Below are 21,677 nucleotides of genomic sequence, written 5' to 3'. Positions count from 1 at the left end.
CACTTGAATCATCAGCATACAGCATACTTCCTTCATGTCAATGGTTGTGTAAACATAAGTGTGAGGAAAAACCTTCTCCCTACCTGTTTTTGACAGCGCTTAGTACAAGGGTAATTACCTTAATTGACCTTATTGAACTAATAATTGACAACACAGAAATTGGCAACAACGTAACTATTCTACTCTTCGACCTTACCAAGGCTTGACTACCTAGGTCATGACCTCATACTGACTAATATTGACAGACTTGGGATCCAACAAACAGCACTCCGGTGGTTTGCAAGTTACCTCAAGGGACGAAGTCAGACAGTGGAACTAAAGGACACAGTCAACGAGCTTATAAGTATAGTTCAGTCTAAGCTTCTGCCAGTCAGAAGAGAGGTTCCACAAGGTTCGGTCCTTGGACCAGTCCTATTCATATTGACTTCCCAGAACATCTAGGAGAATATTGTAAAATGCTGATGTACATGGATGACACTGTGCTACTCACAGCTAATAAGAATACAAAACAAATAGATATAGACTTGTTCATTGCCTTCAGTGTGGCCCAAGAATTTACACTTAAAAATTATCTTGTTCTCAATTACTCTTTTAAGTGAATGCCAGACCTCCAAGCAGCTGACACTGTTAAAAATCTAGGTAGAACACTTGATGAAAGCCTATGCTGGAAAGGTCTCCTAAACAACATATGCCTTAAGCTTAACTCAGCTTTATTTGGACTGAATAGAACTAAACAGACCAGTAGCCTTGATTATGAATCCTTCTGAGATGATAACCTTTTTATTGCTGTAAGTTGTGTCCATTGAAATCCTTAATTTTAGTCAAACTATATTTTTAACCGACGATTTTTTTTTGCAAACATTAAGTATGCATTATTTTTTATAAGTACTGAAATTGCGATATCAAAGACAAATTTACTGTTTACCTATGGGTTGCAGATTTGTTGAAGACTGTTATAAAACAAATCTTAGTATTTTTTTAGCAGAAGTAGGTATGTATGAATGCATTTTGTTGAGGCAAACTTAACTTATGGTACTGGAGATATCTAAGACCAGAAATAGATCACTGGCTGGAAGTAGACATTTTTTGTCCAAAGTAGGCTTCAGTTTTAATATTTTTTCTTCATAATGGGGGTAATAAAGCCGACTCATTATGTCACTAAATATACCTTTCAAATTTTTCATGGTATATTTGCATGCCATAAAAAGTTCAAATGCTACAGTTGCCTCAAAGAACTTACCAGGCAGCTATCTGAAAACTTCACCACTGAAGCTCTCATAAAAAACCGAGAGTATGTTCAAGGATCTGAGAGTGTCACTTATCCTAGTGATGAAACATTTTAGGTTGTAAACTTGGTTTTTGGAAAACAATTTAAGAAAAATAAACATTTAGTCTGAATTGAAAAACGTTTATTATTTAAATCTAAACGGTGGGTTCACAAGTATCACAACTCTTGGATGAAATGTGAGACTGGATATAACAACCACCACATCTTTGTGCTCAAGAAAATAGTTCATTCCAAACTATAAAGAACACTTCTTGAGCTATCAAAGGATATGCAACAGCCAGGTGGCAAACACGACGGATTTTTCAATTACGTCCAAAATCTTCTATACAAATAGGCTACTACTGTATAGCCTACTCCAGTGTTAAAAATATGTGATTTTAAAAATTAAATATGCTTAATGTGATGTGTAAAATTTAATATGTATCTCTATATATCTAATAAAAATTGTCACTTGAGTATAACTACGCATGATTACTGTATTATTTTTTAGTTTTATGTATTAATTATTGTTTAGGTGTATAGTGTAATATTTAATATTTATAATCTGTGTAAACATGTAATAGGAATTGTCTTTTAATTTGGCTACTCTATAAAATTAAATTTTAAAATGTGAAGTCATTGTATTTCTATTTATTTGCAATCAATTATTTTTTCTTTGTGTACTAATAGTTTATAACATTTTTACTAATTCCATAAGACTTTTACCTTAATGGAGTTATAAAATAACAAAAATATATACTTTAGCAAATGAGTATTGTCTGCAAGTTCAATATTTGAAAATATAAGTAAATTTATTTTATTTATTTTGATTAAGTGATTAGTTTCTTTTCCTATAAATAAACATAGTTTATAATATGTTTATCCAAATCCACAATAGTTTAACTTAATTCACTTTATCCATCAGTTGCCACAGTGTTATAATTGGGATTACATTTTACAGGTTCAGAAGTGGATTGCCGTTAGGCTGTGTGAGCTATTTATTTAATTCACGAGCGTCTCGGAATATTTTTTCAGAGGCCTGAAACGGCTAATGGCTTGTAGTGAAAGAGCGGGTAGACAGAGCCGAGTAGTTCTGACACCACCGACAAACCCTGAACATCTGCTGGCCTTTCTTACAATGGTTGTGAATTTTGCGGGTAGACGAGGGGTTAGGGGAGGGAGAGTCTGTTGGGAGAAGCGATGGTTGCGACTCTGATGGTGGGTACGTGAACCACGTACACTGGTAGGCCTAATTCACATCCATCCCGTAGGGATGATAAATCTTCTCAGAAGGATTCATAATCAAGACCAGTAGTCCTGAAGCCACAAAAATGGCATACTATGCACTTCTTGAAAGCCATTTAAGTTACAGAATAACTCTCTGGAATGGTTCTTCGGATGAAAATCTTCGTGTCCAATTACGCAAAAGAAAGCACTAAGGATAATGGCAGGAATAGGAACCAGAGAGAGCTGCAGAAACGTATTTAAAGACTGGACATGATTGACACTGACTTCCATCTACATTGTAACGATTCGCAATCATAGGCCTTATCTGCACTCGGAAACGGGACTGATCACCCCGTTTAGAATTAATCAGTTGCGGTGCGCGCCCGTAATTGTCGACACCGTAAGGTAATGATTAGCGAAAATGGTCAGATATTGCCGCTCTCCACTTAACGGCGAATCTAAAAATCCGTAGATTGACCCAGTAGCCAAGCTTGACCTAGATGGCGCTATTATCAGCCGTGATGTAATGCAACAGTCCGTTAACGAGCAAGGACCACGTTGTGAAGAAAATTTGAAGTTCGAGGATCATCGTTTTGCCACCCTCAGGTCTTCTCGTCGTCTTGTAATTATTTCGAGGATTTTCTTGGACTCTGAGGTAAGAACAGTGCAATATATAAATTCTGCTACATCTAAGGAATCAATTATCCCGAGAGTTATCTTGCAATCAACCGATTAACATGATGTCAAACTTCATTACATTCAGGACTAAGGCCGGCTGGTATAGGAAAATTAATTTTATGTTCAATCTTATGTATTACAAATTTAGAGATTTCAAATCATTGTTTACCATGTAAACTATATTTATTAATCGTAATGTTTATCCTATAAGAATGGTCCTGTTCAAATTAATTAACGCTGAACCAGTTGTTGATGTGTAACCTATCAATACTTGTTACAAGTTATTTTACTATTTATTCAGGCTATTTCTAGTTTCTACTATTTATATAAAGTACAATCATATTATTTACAAATGAATGTCTCCCTGCATGTATATTGAATCTTGGATACTTGTTATAAAATATGTTTATCTCAAAACCCTGCCATTACTTGGTGTACGTTGATATGTACGATAACTGAGTAGCTTAATATGATTTATTCTTGTTTTGAAATTAAAATCACCATTCAATTCACTCACTTTTCAAGGTGATTGTGGCCTACTCAATTGGCTGAAACTATTAATTGCCTTGAGAATGGCATTCAACGTATTACTAGTAATAGTCAATTTTATTATTATTAACTTGACTTATATTATGTATATAAACCTGTTTCACAATGTTCAATATATTACTGTTTCACATTTAAGTGTCCTTGGCACTGTGCTTTAAAGCCTTACCAATGTAGTACCTGCATTATTTCTGGCAAACAAATTATGTTATTACTGAATTCAGGATTAATTGTTCTCCTTAAATGGTATAGTTTAATTAGGAATGAGGAATTAATGTTTTAAGGGTTCTGGTCGACCGACAAGTTTGGCTGTGACGTGTTCCCTTGCATCCCGGTCGGGTCCGGCATCGTCTCTTCACACCTGGATGGCCTTGACATGCCACTATCTCCCCAGGGACGGACCTTATCAGACTTCAACGGGTAAGTCTAACTCTTAATTATAACTTTCGACCGCATCGGTGACCACTATACCTTTGTGTGGGACACAGAAACAGACTCAGTATTTGCCACTTTAAGAGTGAAGTTATATGAACTAAGCTGAATAGTATATTGGCTGTTTCCATAGTCTATAATATTGTCATTTTAAACATGTATTAATAATTGTTCTATTTATTCTCTGTTAAGATATATGTGTCATATTTATTATTTTTCGGTGGCCACCGCTAATTATCTATGTATTGGCTAGATTTTATTTTGCTCGAGCAAACTAGTACATCATATCATTTAACATAGTTAGAGCCTATTTGTTTTGAAAAAGTATATTTATTTATAGCTTCATTATTAGGGTATAGCTCTTTTTTTTGCTTGAGCGAACTGTTCTCCATTAATTTAGCAAGGTTTTACTTTTATTTTGCATGAACAATAGATATATATATTGTGTTTTATGTTTATTAGGGCATGAACCCCTGATGCATGTGATTTCTTGTGTGTGTATTTATTGAGTGGCTTTTACTTTTCTATTGCCTTGGCATTAAATTAAGCTCAAATTATCGAAACAGGTGCCTCATTGATTAATCCTCCTCTGCTCGTTTAAGTTACCAGAATTGTGTTGACTTGCACCACAATTGTAGATATTAACATTCAATCATTTTAATCCAAGCAATCGATATTATTAATAATCTGTCAATGTTAATGAAGAGCTGAGACTAGTTTGTGTACTGGGTAGTTTAACTTTAGTATTGATTATAAGTTATACAGTAGGGTCCATGGGGTCGACCTAGACCTGATCTTAGTAATACTGTGTAAAAGCCGGCCTTACCCTCCCGACCCAACAGCGGACCGAGAATAATATTCCTTTACTTCTCTAACTCTAAGGACATTTCATCTTCTTCCGGCGTCAGGATAGTTTCCTCATTCTCCCCCCTGTGTGTGTAATCTTGCAAATGAGGTTGGCGCCCTAAAGACCATTCCAGTATAAGTGCTAGACCCTCTAGGACCACCGACCCCGACCCATCTCTGAGCTAGCCACCATATTGTTTCCTGGGTGAGGTAACAACATCCTGGAAATCATTGTGCACTGTAGAACCAAGGATCCTCCTAAACAAAGGCAATTGCACCATTACTTCACCAGACAAGCAGAAGACTATACACTCCCTATTCAGCGAACTGCCTTATTTGAAACAAGTTTATTCTATGCTGGAATGAAGTTGTCTAACAAACTGCCTGAATATGTGAAAGATGACAACCCAAGAAGAGAATCCTTCACCATTGGCTATAGAACCAGGCCTTTTTACACACTTGGGGACACAAATGTAATGACAATTTTTGACTTGACTAGACATCCATTTATTTTGACATATTTTTGACTCTGTAACATATCTTAAATGATATTGTTCAAGAAAGAATATTGTTTATTGTCATGTGTTATATGGAATACAAGATCTCAGAAGGAGGCAGCCCTTCTTACAGTACCTGTCTTGAATATTCTGTTACACTAGAAGTACATACAGGACTTGTAGAGCTAAATGCAATGAGAGCTATTCTCAACATCTTGACTTAAGTTAAGGAATTAGTTTCTTTTCTTGCATTAACTTTTTTATGACTATTTCATTTATTAAATTCTTATTAATTTGTATTTCTTACAAAACCTTCAATCTGTCTTGTAATTTTATTGAAATTTAACAACTTTAACACAACAAAAAGAAACACTAACAGAGGAAAAGAAGAATATGTACTAAATATTTCATTCTTGTAATATAATCTTTATTATACAATGTATTTGGACGGAACAGCAGTTTAAAATTCATTATCACAATCAGGACGGATTTCCTATTCTTACATAAATACAAAAGTTATAAAAAATATCTATTTACATAACACAAGCTAAAATAAGGCACAACATGAATAACCTGTGTTAAATTCTATGGAATATTTTGACTAATATTCTGCTTATTTCATTATATATAACATGCAATGTTTTATATACTTGTTTACACTCAAATAATACTTTAAAATTGCTATTTTATACTTTGGTCTGTACAGTAAAACTATACAAATAAAACTCATATTTACGAAGTTTCTGTGTCAAATCTTTAAATCGATAGATTCTTATACTGAATTATATTCAGTATACAAACTTGTGTTAAATATTATATGGATTGTCAACAACCGATTAAAAACAATTTTTAACCAATTTATTAATACAGATAATGAACAGATCCTATATATATATATATATATATATATATATATATATATATATATATATATATATATATATATTAACTGTGTAATATTGAGTGTTAATTAATTAACTTAATGTAAAAAAAGTTACATTTAATCTAATTAAAATTTACCTACAGAAATATTTTGCATTTTAAATGTGTACACATGCTTACTGATGAATAAAATTCAAGTTTACAATGATCATATCTTAATAATTACTGAACTAATTTCAATACTGTGACAATAAAACACAACAAATTAAGTGTTAAAACAGATCAAACAAAAATAAATCATGCGGTACAAGAAGATATATATATCTCTTTAGTATAAAAATACATTATAACTTACAAGTTATCAAATAAATCATTTGTGCTGAATGAAATGTAAAAATTATACAAAATGAGTATCATACTGTATGTTAGAAACTAACTCTGAGATGAAAAAAATATTTATAACATATAAATGGATGGTGCAATAATACATAATTTATATCTTAACATAAAACACTAGACTAACATATAAAAATTAACAAAAATACAATATACACATATGATTGGAATGTATTTTTTATTTGTACTACACAAAATTATTTCACTATTGTTATTTGTATTATACTTCACAGTAGGCTACAGTGTTATTATATTAGTTTTACATTAAATTATTGGAGTATAGTGTTTATGTGATGGTTATTAGTACAATTTTAAAATCATACAAATTTGATTTTTCTTAACAAAAAAATAAAATCGAACTAACTGAATTTGTATTGTCTTTGTCAGTAACTTAGTAAAACAGGAAAAACAAGATTAGTTTAGAGTTAATAAAGGCGTGTCACAAACGCTACAATCAAGGTTATTATTGTGAAAGTGGAAACGTGTCAGAGAAAATTAAAAAATGTTTTAACTCATTTAAGTAACAAACACGTATTGGTTAAAAGCCGCTAGACCGGGACTGAACGCTGAGTCACTCACTGGTTACGTAATCTGTTAAACTGTTCATTTAGTTCCCCGTATTTCCTATAGCTATTGTTGGGATGTTCCTTACTAATTTTTAACACCAGTGAATACTCATTTCCACAATTTAGGGGATGTTTACAGACAGTAACACCAATTAAGATGCACAAATTATATAGGAAATTTTCTTTATCCTATTCAAGAAAAATTGTCATAATACAACAAAATGAATAAGTACATGATTGAATGTTGCTGCTTATTGACAATACATAATTTAAAACTTTTGACACAATACAGTTTTAATATTGATTCCAATAAATTAATATGTCATAAAATAGATATTTATATATTATGAATGGACCATGCATTTAATTAGTGTCTTGTAAACAGTAGTTTAATCATAAATTTATCCAGTAACTAAGAGTTAAATAAATTGTTTAGATAAACCCTTTGGCATCTGTGAGTGTCAAGAGTACAAAGATAAGGAGGTATGATATTAGACACAGGTTATGATAAACAGTGTTGAATCTGAAATGGAAGTGCGTTAATTGTAATAATTAATCTAGATTACCACTTTCTCTTCTATTAGTGCGATAAGATGCTATTAACTGCTTGGATTGAACAGAAAAATAAATACTTCCGTTACTAAAGCCATAACACAGTTCGTTAAAAGAAAACTGTACAAACCTTACTGTAAATACAGTAAACCTTTTGTAAAACGTATAAAACTACTCCTGTCTTACTTGCAGTTTCAAGTAACTTTCTAAAAAAATTACACAGATCCACATATTTTGTTCAGATCAATTTCACAACATAAAACATTACTGGTACAGCGAAAAGAATGTTGATATTATCAACACAATAATGACATTTCTGAAGCTAGACATAGTGGGAACGGATGCGTTACACTCGTCCTCAGAGCAGTAACACTCCTCCCAGTAAATACCATTCTCGTAAACACCCCAGTTACAGACGCCGGTGACGCCAGTGTCAGCTACAGAGGCACAACGGCGTATCACCTGTCTCCATCTGCCGTCCCCTGTGACAAGCAATGTTTACATATAACAGAACAGTGAACGCATTTTGACATAAATAAGCCAACTCTAAAGCTAGTAAAAAGTCGATAATGAATTTCTGAGCACGATTTGTATTAGTGTGTTATAAAACTGTGGTCAAATGGTATTCTAATTTATATCAGTAAAAATAAAAATATTTAATGAAGACCTATATATATATATATATAATTTATTTCAATAAACATTGAATCGCAAAAAGTACTTGCTCCGCCGGGACTCGAACCCGGATCTCTCACTTGCCGGGTGAATGTGCTACCATTACACCACAGAGCCCTCACTTTTTATGATTCAATTATTTTGTATTTGGCCGTTTATACAAATTTAATGAATGTGTATATATATATATATATATATATATATATATATATCCAGGCCACCTAGAATAGTATTTAAGAGACAAAAATTTGAAGAATATGCTTGTAAGGCCCAAAATTATGAAAATTTATCTTTTGGCTGTGAACCATGTAATAAACCACGTTGTGGTATTTGCAAAATTATGGATAAGACCGATCAATTCCAAAGTAGTGTCACTAACAAAACTTATCCAATGGCTGGTAAATTGGACTGTACCTCCAACAATTCAATTTACCAACTAACCTGTAGGTTTTGTCCCAAGGACTACATTGGGCAAACCTCAAATTCTTTACGGCTAAGAATGACTGTTCACCGTTTTTCTATCAATCACAGACGACAAAAAACCAGTAGTCTTACACGCTATTCACCATAACAAAAGCTTTGAGGATTGTTATAAACTCAAAGCTATAAGCAAAATTATACCTTGTGAAAACAGCTCTCAAAATGATTTAAATTTAAGGAATAATGAATTGGCACACCAACTTATATTAAAATCGAAACAACCATATGGACTTAACATTTGCTAAATTATTGTTTTCCACTTGAATAGTTAGATTCTTATATACAAATTTACCTAAATTCAAAATTATATAATATATATATAATATATATATATGTTGTTATTGTTAAATTAACAACTAATCAAAACTTGTTTACATGTCAAAATTGTATTTACATTTAGAATGTTTATTATCAGGTGTTTCTTCTTTTGTTTGTTTATTTTATTCTGTGTATGTTTTAAAAGTGTACTTGAAAAAGTTGTTAGTTACAACGAAATATTGTACATAAAAAAATTGTAGTTTTCTTTTGAAACTGCTCTAAGAGACTATATATATATATATATATATATATATATATATATATATATATATATATATATATATAATTATTTAAAATATTACAATTCAATATAATCTTTCAAAATAGCAGCCGTTTACACTTGTGTAAAATTATTGTCTTAGATTTTGCACAAAACCAAAAGTAAACACTTTAACACATTCGCTGCGAGCCATTGTCCGGACAGTCCCGTGACCCTCGCCAAAACTGCGAGCCACTGTCCGGACAGTGCCGATACGCACAATGCATTGCTTATTCGTTTCGCTTGTCACTTGCTGCGATCTTGCAGGAATTGTCGGAAACTTTTTAAGCTTGTTCTAGATGAAGTATACTTACTTTCTGATACGTCAGTTCGTCCTGGAAATGCGGACCTACTGTCCGGACAGTGCCAGCGAAACAGCTGAAATTTCACATGTTTATTGCTATTATGAACCAGTAGGAAAACAATAAAACACGTGTTCCTAATTTCTTTTCCCTTGTGTTATTGTTTTTGTGAGTAGACGTATTAGCAGCTAGGCTTGTTTACAAATTGGATAGGTTATTACTACTAAATTAAAAGTAAGGTAATCTTTTACCGGTATTGCGATTTTATCTATATGTGTGGTGTCAATATTTTTCTTGTACACAGTATACACATATTTTGCTTTTTTGTATAGTATGTATTGTCTCCTTAGTAAATTCATTCAAACGATACTTTTATTTGTTTTACTGTGCGGACAGCACGCGGCGGCGATCTGCACCGCGGGCTCTGTGGGTGTTTTACGGTATGTGCGGGACTACTGTCCGGACAGTGGCATTGTCTAGCAACGGAACCTGATGCATATCAAAGTCGATTGAAGTATTCTTGCTACTTTTGGACATCACACAACACATTTGGTAAGTTATAGTTAAATTTTATATAGCCCGTCATATGTTAACATAAATGATGCCATGCCAAAAATGCGGGCCACTGTCCAGGACAGTCCCGATGATTACGAACGCATAAGAACGTAGTATAATCGAATATCATTATTTTATAGCGCATCAAACCAAAATAACGCCAATTCAACGAAAATCACAAGTTTGAATTTTGCCGCATATCGGGTACCTACATCATTGGCCGCTCTTGCCGCAGCGAACGTGTTAAAAACTTAAAACTACTAAACTAAACTTATACAATAGACATCTCTTAATGAGTGTGCAGCATGGTTTATGCTGTGTTATTACGGCTGAACCCGAGTGTGTTATTGGCCAGAACAAATACTACTGGGAAGTAAAAAGCGTTCCAAAACTGTTAAACAACAGATGCTTGCATTACTCTTAGATACCACAGCCATATTAGAGAACTGGCAAGCACTACAGCGATACTATCAAAATAGCTGAAAAAGTTTAAAAAAAACATTCACTACATATAAGAAACGACATTAGTTCTCAAGACTAACCAGTGGCAAATGTTATACTCTTCCATACAGAATCAAATGGAAAATGTAATACCATATATGGTGTGTGTGTATATATATATATATATATATATATATATATATATATATATATATGGTGTGCACTCATTTTGCTAACCTGTGTCACACTCAACAGGTTAAGATTTCAAGGAAACAGCTGTTAAAGAGTTATACATATATCTTTTGTCAGTATATTTTTTTGTAATACTGTAGTACTATGGTCTAGTTTTGTCTGAACACTTTCACTAAGCCGTTACATACTGCATTTATTGGCCTAAGGAAAAATTAATTACTTTACCTAACTTTAATGACAATCAGTATTGTTATTTTCATTAATATATTAACAACTTCACTGTTGATCTGTAATGGACGATGTTAAATGGTTATAGCAAGCAGCAAACCTTAAGGTGTCTGCCACCGTCAATGTCTCGCCATTTGACTTGTTTACTTCAGTTGAATAAATACTTTAAAAATTAACAACACATTTCAGAACTCAATATTTGTATTTTGAGAAGAATTTAAGAAATCAAGAGGTATAATAAATTTAAAATATAAGAACTAACTTAAAAAATTCAATAAAAATTATAACTAAAATGGTAAAACTAAAAATTGTAACATTTCTATGACCTTATTAACATATTCACGACTTGTCACGATGTTGTGAATGTGTTAATGTTTACCATTTTCTAATTTTCCTCGGCAATTAAAATTTTGAAATTTGTTAAATGTCCCCTACATGTATGAAAAAACATTTTTAACCCTATTTAACTGTTATGTGTATGTGCCTGTAATGTCACAGTATTTTAGTGTTATTGGCATTTGGTAGCATCTTTGTGAATAATTTTTTGAACTCTAACCAATGTTATAAATCGTTTATTTACCACATTGAAAGAAATGTGAGAACCTAAAAGTTTCACAAATTTCATTTACATTTTTAACAACACTTTGTAAGTAAAACATATGTGTATATTCTGTCCTATACGTAATTTCATGTGTGCAAAACAGCAAATCCCACATATACATTTTGTTCCAAATATTATGCTGATTTAACAAATATTCAGTTTATACCATTTTATTTAAAAAATTGAACTTTTTGTAAATTTAAGAAAATACACACACATATTCTTTTTCGTGTGCTTTAGGAAAGAGACTATAAACAAAAAAAAATATTTATAATAACTTAAGGACTCTGTAACAATTTAAAGATCATTTTGTTCAGAAATTTAAAAAACTAAATTAATTTTTATAATTATACTTGACAGGGAGTAATTTAAAACAAACATAGAGGAGGCAAATGAAAACCACTCCAACAAAACCATTATTGATACGTATATTAATTCTTTTTTTCTTTTCAGCCATACGGTTTTAAACTAAACCAGACAATATTATGCTTTATCAAGTTGCGTGAACATTAATACATTCGTGCGATACTCTTGGTGCACCCACAAACATGATGACCTTTTGTGCCATATAAATATTCCATGCCACTTGGCAGGTTAAAAACTAGATGGAGGTCCATATACAAAACTTCTGTAATGATGGTTAGAGAACAACTCCTGAACTCGTGCAGTTGTAACCAATATGTAACTGTGAAATCACAGTCTAACATTGCTCTGCAGAACAATGTTGACCACTAAAAAGTTACTCACTAATTATAATACACAATGTTAGTTCTTATACAGATTTGAAAGGTTTGTAACACAGCTTTTCAATGTCATTTTAATGCATTTGGCTATCAGATACTGCCATTAAAATGTGGAATTGTCCAACTCAGTACCATATATGTTTAAAACAAAAGTTTCTATTCATTAAGATAACATTATTTAATGTTCAGTTAGGACTAAGGTTGTACTTGTAATAATGAAAAGATTGATCATAAACTCACAAATGAATCCTCTGGGACCTTGTTGCGTTATTTTCATACAGAAAGATCCAGGTGCTACAGACTCATCACTGTTACATTCAACAGCTATGTGTCTATCTTTCTCGAACTTTTCATAGGCACCACAGTTGTCTTGTCCTTTTGGGTCTTGATGGGAGGAGCACTGGTAACACCGCACTGCTTCACCTACAAAATGGTTGTAATTAACTATAATGGAAAATGCAATACAACTACCAATCAGCCAATGGAATATGCAGACGTGTGTCATAGTATTGCTTGAAACGTATTCATGATGTTGTTGAGGTTTTGACAAACATTTTGATTTACATTCCCCGACAGGAATAACTCTGTTGACCTCATAACTGAAATATGAATACAATAATAGACAAGTATCAATAAGATGCTACTAATAAACTTTGTTAATTCCTTAATGATAAGAAACCTTACTTAGTGTAGTAATAGTATAAAACTAATGTGTTCTGCCAGTAATCATCTTGTCGGCTTCAACATAATGAATATATTACTCTAGCTTTTAATTTTAAATAAATCTTGATTTTGTTATAAAATTTGTGCTATAATTATATAAACTTATGCATTTTGTTTGTGCAAAACCAACTACAGTAGAACCCCTCATATCCGGCCACCACGGGACCGAGCCCCTGGCCGGATAACGATTCGGCCGGATAAACCAACCTACAGTACACAGCACTTGACGAAACAAAACAATTGTACTGTACTGTACTAACCGCACTGGAAATAATCAACGAACTGTTTACAGGTTAAACCTATTAGCTCAACTGAGGACAACACAGGAAAATGTAAACAAATAGATACACCAAAATAACGCAAGAGTCGTGGGAGACTAGTGCGTGCAACTGCGCGTCTGCAAGCCGTAGTAAATAAATTTCGATATTGGCTTCCAAGAAGTGGCCGGATAAACCGAGGTGCGGTAAAACCGAGGCCGGATATGAGGGGTTCTACTGTATATAATCAACCATTAAAAAAATTACATTCAAATAACGGAATAACAGTACCGATTGGTTGTATCGATGTTTATGATTATGGTACTTTGGGATTATACCTACCACACCCAGACATGAATCGTTATTTGACATTTTGCTTCTACTGATTACAGATTAGCGTAAAACAATATTTCGTCAATATAAAACAGGAATTGTCTTATCACAAACCCCTCCCTATCCTCAGACAGAGGTCAAAGACGAGCGGTCTAGGAGATAACGTGATTGCAGAGTCGCGTCGCTTTGTTGTACTTCCGTGTTTTACCTCTACATTTCTCCAAACACAAAAATTCAACAAAAACAAACATTATCAAACTAAAACTAAACTCTTAATTGAAAAAACACTCAAAACTTGTTTTTATTCTTGATCACATTCCGCCACCCAAAATGCGAGTGCCTCCGGCCATCAGCGCGAGCTTTCTGCCCCGCGCTGATGTCAACGAAAGAAAAACATCCCTCGAGATAGTACCTATCAGTAAAATATCAAATTCTAGAGGGGCTGATCAGAAATATAAATTGAATTGTAATGGAAAGGCAATTATGTACCGTGCAAATCATGTGATGCCGCGCGGCCTGCCGTAATCGGGATTCTCGAGAAAGATAAGATAACAGCGACAACAATACCGATCACAATACCTAGAAATGCTTGTAAGTTTGTAATTTTGTAATTACAGAGTTGTTTTTTCGTTCTATCATGTTTGTTTCTATAAATTTATATTTTTGTGTTCTTAATACTGGTGTGGTCGGTATAATCCCAAAGTACCATGGATTATTTAATATCGTTTGCCAATTTCGATATAAAAAACCGGGTCCACTTATCGTACCCTACCCGATCATTTTTGTTACTGTTATTTATAACTCTAATTGTACGTGATTTTTACATATCGAAGTTGGATAGTGTATCGAATTGTTCGATAACAGCAATCAAATAACAAGTGTAGGCTCCTTATTAAAGTCTCCCCTTCGGTTATTTTTATCAAATGGTTTGATTGACTTTATCAGAAGGAATAGTTCAATATTACAATTTATTTAACTTACCATATGATTTCAACTTATCAGTTATAGTAATTTTAATGTAAGCAATAAACAGCAAGAAGTAACTAATATTTTGAGACTTTGAAAATGGCGATGAATGAGGAAAATATGTTGGATATTTGTTACATGTGACGAGATTTGTTTAAGTGGCTTCAACATGTGGGTTCCCTAGGGAGAAATCTTTCCTCCATTTATTTAACAAAAGCAGTTACTCATTGATATATAGCTGGGCAAGTTATTAATATTGTAAGGTTTCTTTGATATCTAAGTCTAAACCAAAGTTTGTTTTGTTGTTTTATAATGTTAGTGTTAAATTTTAGTTTTTAAAATTATAATGTACAAGATTCTTCTTGTATCTGTATTTTATTAAAACTTATTGTATACGATTTGTACATATCTAATTTGGGTAAGGTACAATAAGCGGACCTGGTTTTTTATATCGAAGATGAAATCATCAATACCTAATATTCGCATCTCAAATCTTAGACTATCAATCGATATAAAAGTATCTATAGTCCTCAATAACAATCATATGTTTTAAATTAAAATATGGACTTAATATTTACAGTGATGAAACAAATTATTATAAGCAAAATTAGGAAAACTGAAGACGATCATATTTGCTCCTCTCACAGTTACAGTTGTTTATTTCCCACAAATTCACATAATGGATTTTTCGGTACGAGTCCAACATGTTGAAGCCACGTAAAACATGTCTTATCATCTTTCAAAGCAATGTCGTGTAGTTTTCTAAAATAGACTGTCATTTTTAATAATCAAATGTTACTTATATCAGGGTGTCAAGTGATGACCAAATCTAAAATTCAAGTACATTTCAAGGTTTTCAAGGTTCAAAATTATAAAATTCAAGGCTGTAGTCGCGGTTTAATTAAAACAAATAAGAAGGCTATTGACAATAAGTTAAATGATAACAACCCTTAATAGTATAGCAAGGGTAAATAAACATCTAGATTACTAAAAAAGTGTTGTATTAATATTATATATCTCAAATAAATTTAAAATAAATCCTATAGGCATCCAATTGTACCCCATAATTGATCACATGATCACGTTTTTCAATGGGCATGTTAATGTAAACAATTACCTTAAATTGAAACATTTAATATTCATCACTATGTTTCAAAGAATTGGGCAACCTCTTCAACAGGCGAATATTATAAATACAATATATAGTCGCATGGGTTATTTAGCCACTCTTGGGTTGAGAACGGAAGAAAATTTCAATAAACATTTATTTCCAAAGACAAGAATAAAATTAGTTTTATAATACGTAAAATTGCATATAACTTACTTTATATTTGTTCAAAACTTGATGACAAATGTCCACAATAACTAACTACTAACCCACAACTGAACGGCACTGAAAACAAATTACTTTAACCCTCCGGCTGGCAACGTCGTAAATTACGACTCATTTTTTCCCGCCGTGAACTGGCAGAGTCATAATATACGACTCATTAAACATCGTCTACTAATTACGTAATAGTTCCGATAATTACCGCTCGAATCGCATAAAAGTGATATCACTTTAATCACAAGATCCCAAGCCTTCTAATAATGTATTCACTTTTATATATATATATGAATATTTATTATTTTACTGGCCGCTAAAAGCTCCCGACTACTTCCGCGTGACGCGACTCGGCAACTGTTAGTGCTTGTATATAGTCTTGTTTTTTTCAATTCTAATTTCATTTATAAATAAAAGTGGTTATAACTATGTATTTTCTTTTTGTGCATAAGTAAGTGAACATTATGCATAGTTTAGATTTTTAAATAAAATTAATTTTGAGTTTTTTTTAATGGCTTAATATAAAAAAGTGTTTTTTTGAAAAAAAAAGTTTTGAGTTCTGACCATCAAACATCCACCATTATTTAGGCAAGTCAAATTATAATTATGTTTATATTGTACAACATATTCTGCAGAGTAATTTGATGTATAACACTTTTGTGTTTTTTCCAATAATTAATTGTACAGGATAAAAAATTAAAAACTCTGCACAAAGCTTCAAAACAGGGTGCCAGTCAAGGCTCAAATGCGCGCCAGCCAGAGGGTTAACATCAAGCATATATAAATACCATCTCTCGTCAAACCACTGATGCCATTTTTAGCTATTGCAACGAGAGAGAGTTACTTCCAAATTTCTTTTGTATTCTATCAATTTCACATCAATGTGAACATAATCGAACTGTTCCTTTAATATCTTCATTCGTGTTAAGCACGGCGCCCATTGCGACCGGCCCGGCCCAGCCCGGACTTTTATACTCTGTCAAAATGCATACGATCAAATGGAAACCCCGCCCACGGCGACCGGTCCGGGCTGGACCGGGCTGGTCGCAGCTGGTGGGTGTCCATTTGATTGTGTGTATTTCGACTTCACAAAAAGATCGGGCCGGGCTCACTCCGGCCTAGCACTGTCCACTGCAACCGGCCCGGCCTAGATCGGCTCTTCGGGTGCCGTGTGGACCGAGTCTTCTCGGGCCGGGTCGCTCGTAGTGGGGGGTTTCCATTTGATCGTATGCATTTTGACAGAGTATAAAAGACCGGTCCGGGCTGAGCTGGGCAGGTCGTAGTTGGCGGGTATCCATTTGATTGCGTGTAGCCTATTTCGACTTCACAAAAAGGTCAGGCTGGGCTGGGCTGTGCCGGGCCAGCCACAGTGGGCGGGTGTCCATTTGATTGCACGTATTTTGACTTTACAAGAAGGCCGGGCCGACCACAGTGGGCGCCGTGCATGAGTAATGGCAGCGACAGACTATGGAAATTCAACTCGATATATCGAACTTCGAGTTCGAACGATTTAAACAATCCAACCGTTCCGAACACAACAATTTTAATCGTACAGCCCATGACTAACAACCCTCCCCTATAGCCCATGACATCAACTTTCTCTCGTCACTAAGTCACGTCCACGTCTGTGCCTTTTGTTCGTGAATCGCACGAAAACGAAACAAATATTAGATGGAGTAAACTGTTTTAGCTCAAGATATTTATAAAAATACGTTGTGATTGTTATAAAAAAAAACTCCCGATTTTCTATAAAATACAAGGATAATTCACACTCTATTCAAGGCAGGTAAAATTCAAGCATAATTCCCCCTCTTCCCGATTTTCAAGGCTGCTGGACAACCTGTTATATGTAAAATTGAAATATCACCTTACCTTATTTGAAAGTGTTTACAGCTGTTAATATAGATTATTTAAGTTATTTGTTCAAATTAATTAATCATTATCGATTGATTATATCGGTGGTTATGATTAAGTAATAATGTTTGCCAATTTCGATATAAAAAACCGGGTCCGCTTATTGGACCCTACCCGTAAGACATAATTAGTTAAATGATTTACAGGTTTTTGCCTTGGTGAGGTAATTTACTATGAAAATTAGCTTATCGTACCCTATCCTCTGATTTGGGTAATATATCGAATTGTCCAATAAAAACAACCGAATAACGAGTGTAGGCTGCTTATTAAAGTCTCCCTTTGAGTGTGTTTAAGTGGAAGTAGATGTGGTGAAGTGGGGGCTTTGGCTATCCTTTCAGACCACCCTTCCCTACACTTTCAGCACCTTGGCTTGAGGCTAGGTAACTGACTAAACAAAGGTTTCTTGGAAATTTTATACAAAAATAAGTCAAGAAATCACTCAAAAATAAACTACTCGGAGAATATACAGTTTAATTAATATTCTATTAAAAGAAAAAAGTAAATATGGAGCTAAGAATGTCCAATGATAGCCAAATCATAATACATTGACAGAAGTTCCTGATTAATAAATACAATACTCACAGTAGCTAATAAATAAACTAGACGTAAGGCACGTAGACAAAACAATAAGTATAATATTTTGATTCATTTTAAAGTCACAAATTTAGTACTAACTATTATGACAACTCCTCGGGTTAACCAAACGACTTTTAACAACAAACAAATACACAATACAGTCATTCAGTCAGTGGCCAAGCCCATTATCACAGACGTCTAAAATAAAAATCTTTTTTCTATTTTTAATTATGCAAAAAGCGTTACTAGCTTCGATATATTATGGTGTATTGTGTCTATTCATGTTTGATCTTCCTGTGATTTAAATTAGTGATCTATGTTAGAAAGCCAATGATATATCCATTCAATTTCTTTTATACTATGTAACTTGTTTTATAAACTTTCAACTTTTTTTAATTGAACCTTTTTCAAGATTTGTTGTGAAACACCTCTTTGACACTTGCAACGTGTTTAAATTTTCGCTTCTAGTCACAACGAACTTCAAGCAAATCAGTACGTGATAGTCATTATACTTATTCCACTCACTCTCATGGGTCACTGGCCTGTTCGAGGGTCTTATTAAGGGGAAGAGTCGGTACAGTACAAGGTCGATGGTACTGATAAAATTGCAGATGTTACAGACAGGATCTGAACCTGCACTATCTCTAACTCAGATTCAAACTCCGACGTCTTATATCGCTTGGCCATCGACACTCCCAAGATGACGAACACTCGTAGACAGGGGAACTGATGACTGACTTAAGTTTTAAAAACTATTTAAGAATGACAACTACAGAGTTTGAGTACCTAACTATACGTATTGGAGCAAAAATTGAAAAGAACACTACATAATTTAGGGTAGCAATAAATAATATTTAACTAAATCAGAGTTTAAATATTATTTCGAGACAAAAGTTAAATAAAATTTCTTTGGAGGTACAGTTTCTTCATTCATACAGTATTTGATTTTTGTATTACATAAACTTGTTTCTTTGGTTTTTTGTGTAGCGTTTGCTACATATTTTTATAAATTTAATTCATAAATATTTATGGTAGAAAATATATTCAAAAATATTTTAGAATATAAGCAGAATCGTTAATGCATAACCAAATTAAAAATTTAATTTCTCAAGAAATGATCCGCAAAGGTAGGTAATGCTACAGAATGACAGCTGTATTGTCTGGAAGTAGACCATGTTAACTGATTACAATAGGGCAGAACAGGTGACAATTAATTAATTTCTGCAACTTTGTGATTGGGTGGTCGGATTTCTTCATTCATAGATTTTAGTTATGAGGTAATGTGGGTTAGGGAAAGATAGTAGGTACTTAAGGCTCTGACTCACGAAATTTGCTATATCTTCAGTCTTTGGCTTGTTACTTAGATGTGTTTCGATTGTTAGAGCAGAAAACTGTTCTACAAAATATTTTCATAAGCAGAAATTTTATATTCGAATTACGATTTTCGTTGAAGAATTATCGTCAACTAATTAGGTTTACTTTTTACAGAGAATATTGTATTGTTTTTATAGAATTGAACACTGTAAGATTGTAAGATATAACCAGTTCAAGCAATATTTTGTTCAAGTAATGTTTTCAACTTAAATATTATTTCAAGATTATTTAAAATAGAAATTTTATATTCAACGGTAAGAATAAATTAATACATCAAGATTTCAAGGTTTTAAAGTAATTAATTTTGGAAGGAATATAATTTAGGTAATTACAATTTTAACTCATGTTTGCCCACAAATATGTTGGTGGGAATTGTAAGAGGCCATTGACTAGGTGAAAATCAGTACTTGAATGAGAATCCTCACCAACGGATCATCAACGTTCAAAGCAGCGATGGTCAGATTAGGACCAATCAAGGTTTTCAAAGGACGAGTCAAAGTAGTGCGGTGGGTGTCTGTGTTCCAAGTATTCGGTAAATTTGTATAACTAGAATTATAAACAAATCTAATGGAATCTCCCAGACAACCCATTTCTGTGCTTGAGTGAAGGGAAGATATTTTTTCGTCTTAGGACCGCGAGACATGACAACATAGACAATTAGCTCTGATACCATAATCTTAACCTTCCAGTTGGGACGCAAGCCATATTTAGCGAATTTACGCCAAGAGATAAACTCAAGACTTAAGCTTTTCTTACTTTGGCCCAAAGTTGTACAATGACCTCCTCCAGAACCTTAAACAGACTTCTGTTACTGTTTTTAAAAGTAAACTAAGAAAAATGATTGTACAGTAATTTATTTGTCTTGTTTGGGTGTTTTCTTTAGTCTATAGGTTATAGGTTGACTTCACGACATTGTTTAAATTTAGAGCATCATGCCTCAAATGGATTCGAACAACGAAAAACAGTGACCATTTTTCAAGGAAGCTCGTCAGAGACTACAACCAAATTTCTGAAGTACAATTTGGGTTCAGAGAGGGCAAATTTAAAGTAGACGCTGTGGTGAGCCATACCTATATAGGGATTAGGCGGTTATAATGCCGTATTAGGTTCGTTTCTCTATCTTAAGCATGTGTCTCCGTGTTGACGGCAGAACCCTACTCAACAAACTGGAACCATATGGCATCCGAGGCGTGTGTATTATGTGGTTTATATATTTCCAAAGTTTCAGAACTCAACTTGAGCCAATATATCAAATTATCTGTCCAATTCAATCCAGTTCAGAAAAAGGGTTCCCTAGGAATCAGTTATCAGCCCAAATTCAGTTTCTAATATATATCAATGACATTGGTTCAGTGAAAAAATCCAAATCAGTTTTAGGATAGACTTTTGTTGAACCTGACAACTGTATTCAACATTTAAACAGCCTCAAACTCAAATGTTGTACCTGTATCTTGAGGTGTATAGACTCAGAGTGCGGTCCTGCCGTGTTATCGACAGACTCCATCCTGGAAAGCAAAGAAGTCTACA

At 33.4% G+C, this 21,677-nt stretch overlaps 1 protein-coding gene across 1 annotated transcript; it reads right to left on the bottom strand.

The window, feature by feature from the left end:
* Window positions 1-7,493: 7,493 nt before the first annotated feature.
* Window positions 7,494-18,961, bottom strand: LOC124362423. The gene is made up of 3 exons (XM_046816904.1): window positions 18,783-18,961; window positions 12,924-13,106; window positions 7,494-8,371 (listed from the first exon to the last, which is right to left on the bottom strand). The coding sequence occupies exons 1-3, from the start codon at window positions 18,847-18,849 to the stop codon at window positions 8,154-8,156; spliced, it is 468 nt and encodes a 155-aa protein (XP_046672860.1). The 5' UTR covers window positions 18,850-18,961; the 3' UTR covers window positions 7,494-8,153.
* Window positions 18,962-21,677: the final 2,716 nt, after the last annotated feature.

This window comes from Homalodisca vitripennis, chromosome 5, assembly GCF_021130785.1.
Source record: "Homalodisca vitripennis isolate AUS2020 chromosome 5, UT_GWSS_2.1, whole genome shotgun sequence".
In the NCBI taxonomy this organism is placed as follows: Eukaryota; Metazoa; Arthropoda; class Insecta; order Hemiptera; family Cicadellidae; genus Homalodisca; species Homalodisca vitripennis.
This window is presented reverse-complemented; position numbering and strand designations above follow the sequence as displayed.

Coding starts and splice junctions, on each gene's coding strand:
- LOC124362423 (XM_046816904.1), bottom strand. CDS start 18,849: ATGAATCAAAATATTATACTTATTGTTTTGTCTACGTGCCTTACGTCT. Junction 13,107..18,782: donor TAGTTTATTTATTAGCTACT/GTGAGTATTGTA, acceptor ACCATTTTGTAG/GTGAAGCAGTGCGGTGTTAC. Junction 8,372..12,923: donor AGGTCCCAGAGGATTCATTT/GTGAGTTTATGA, acceptor TGCTTGTCACAG/GGGACGGCAGATGGAGACAG.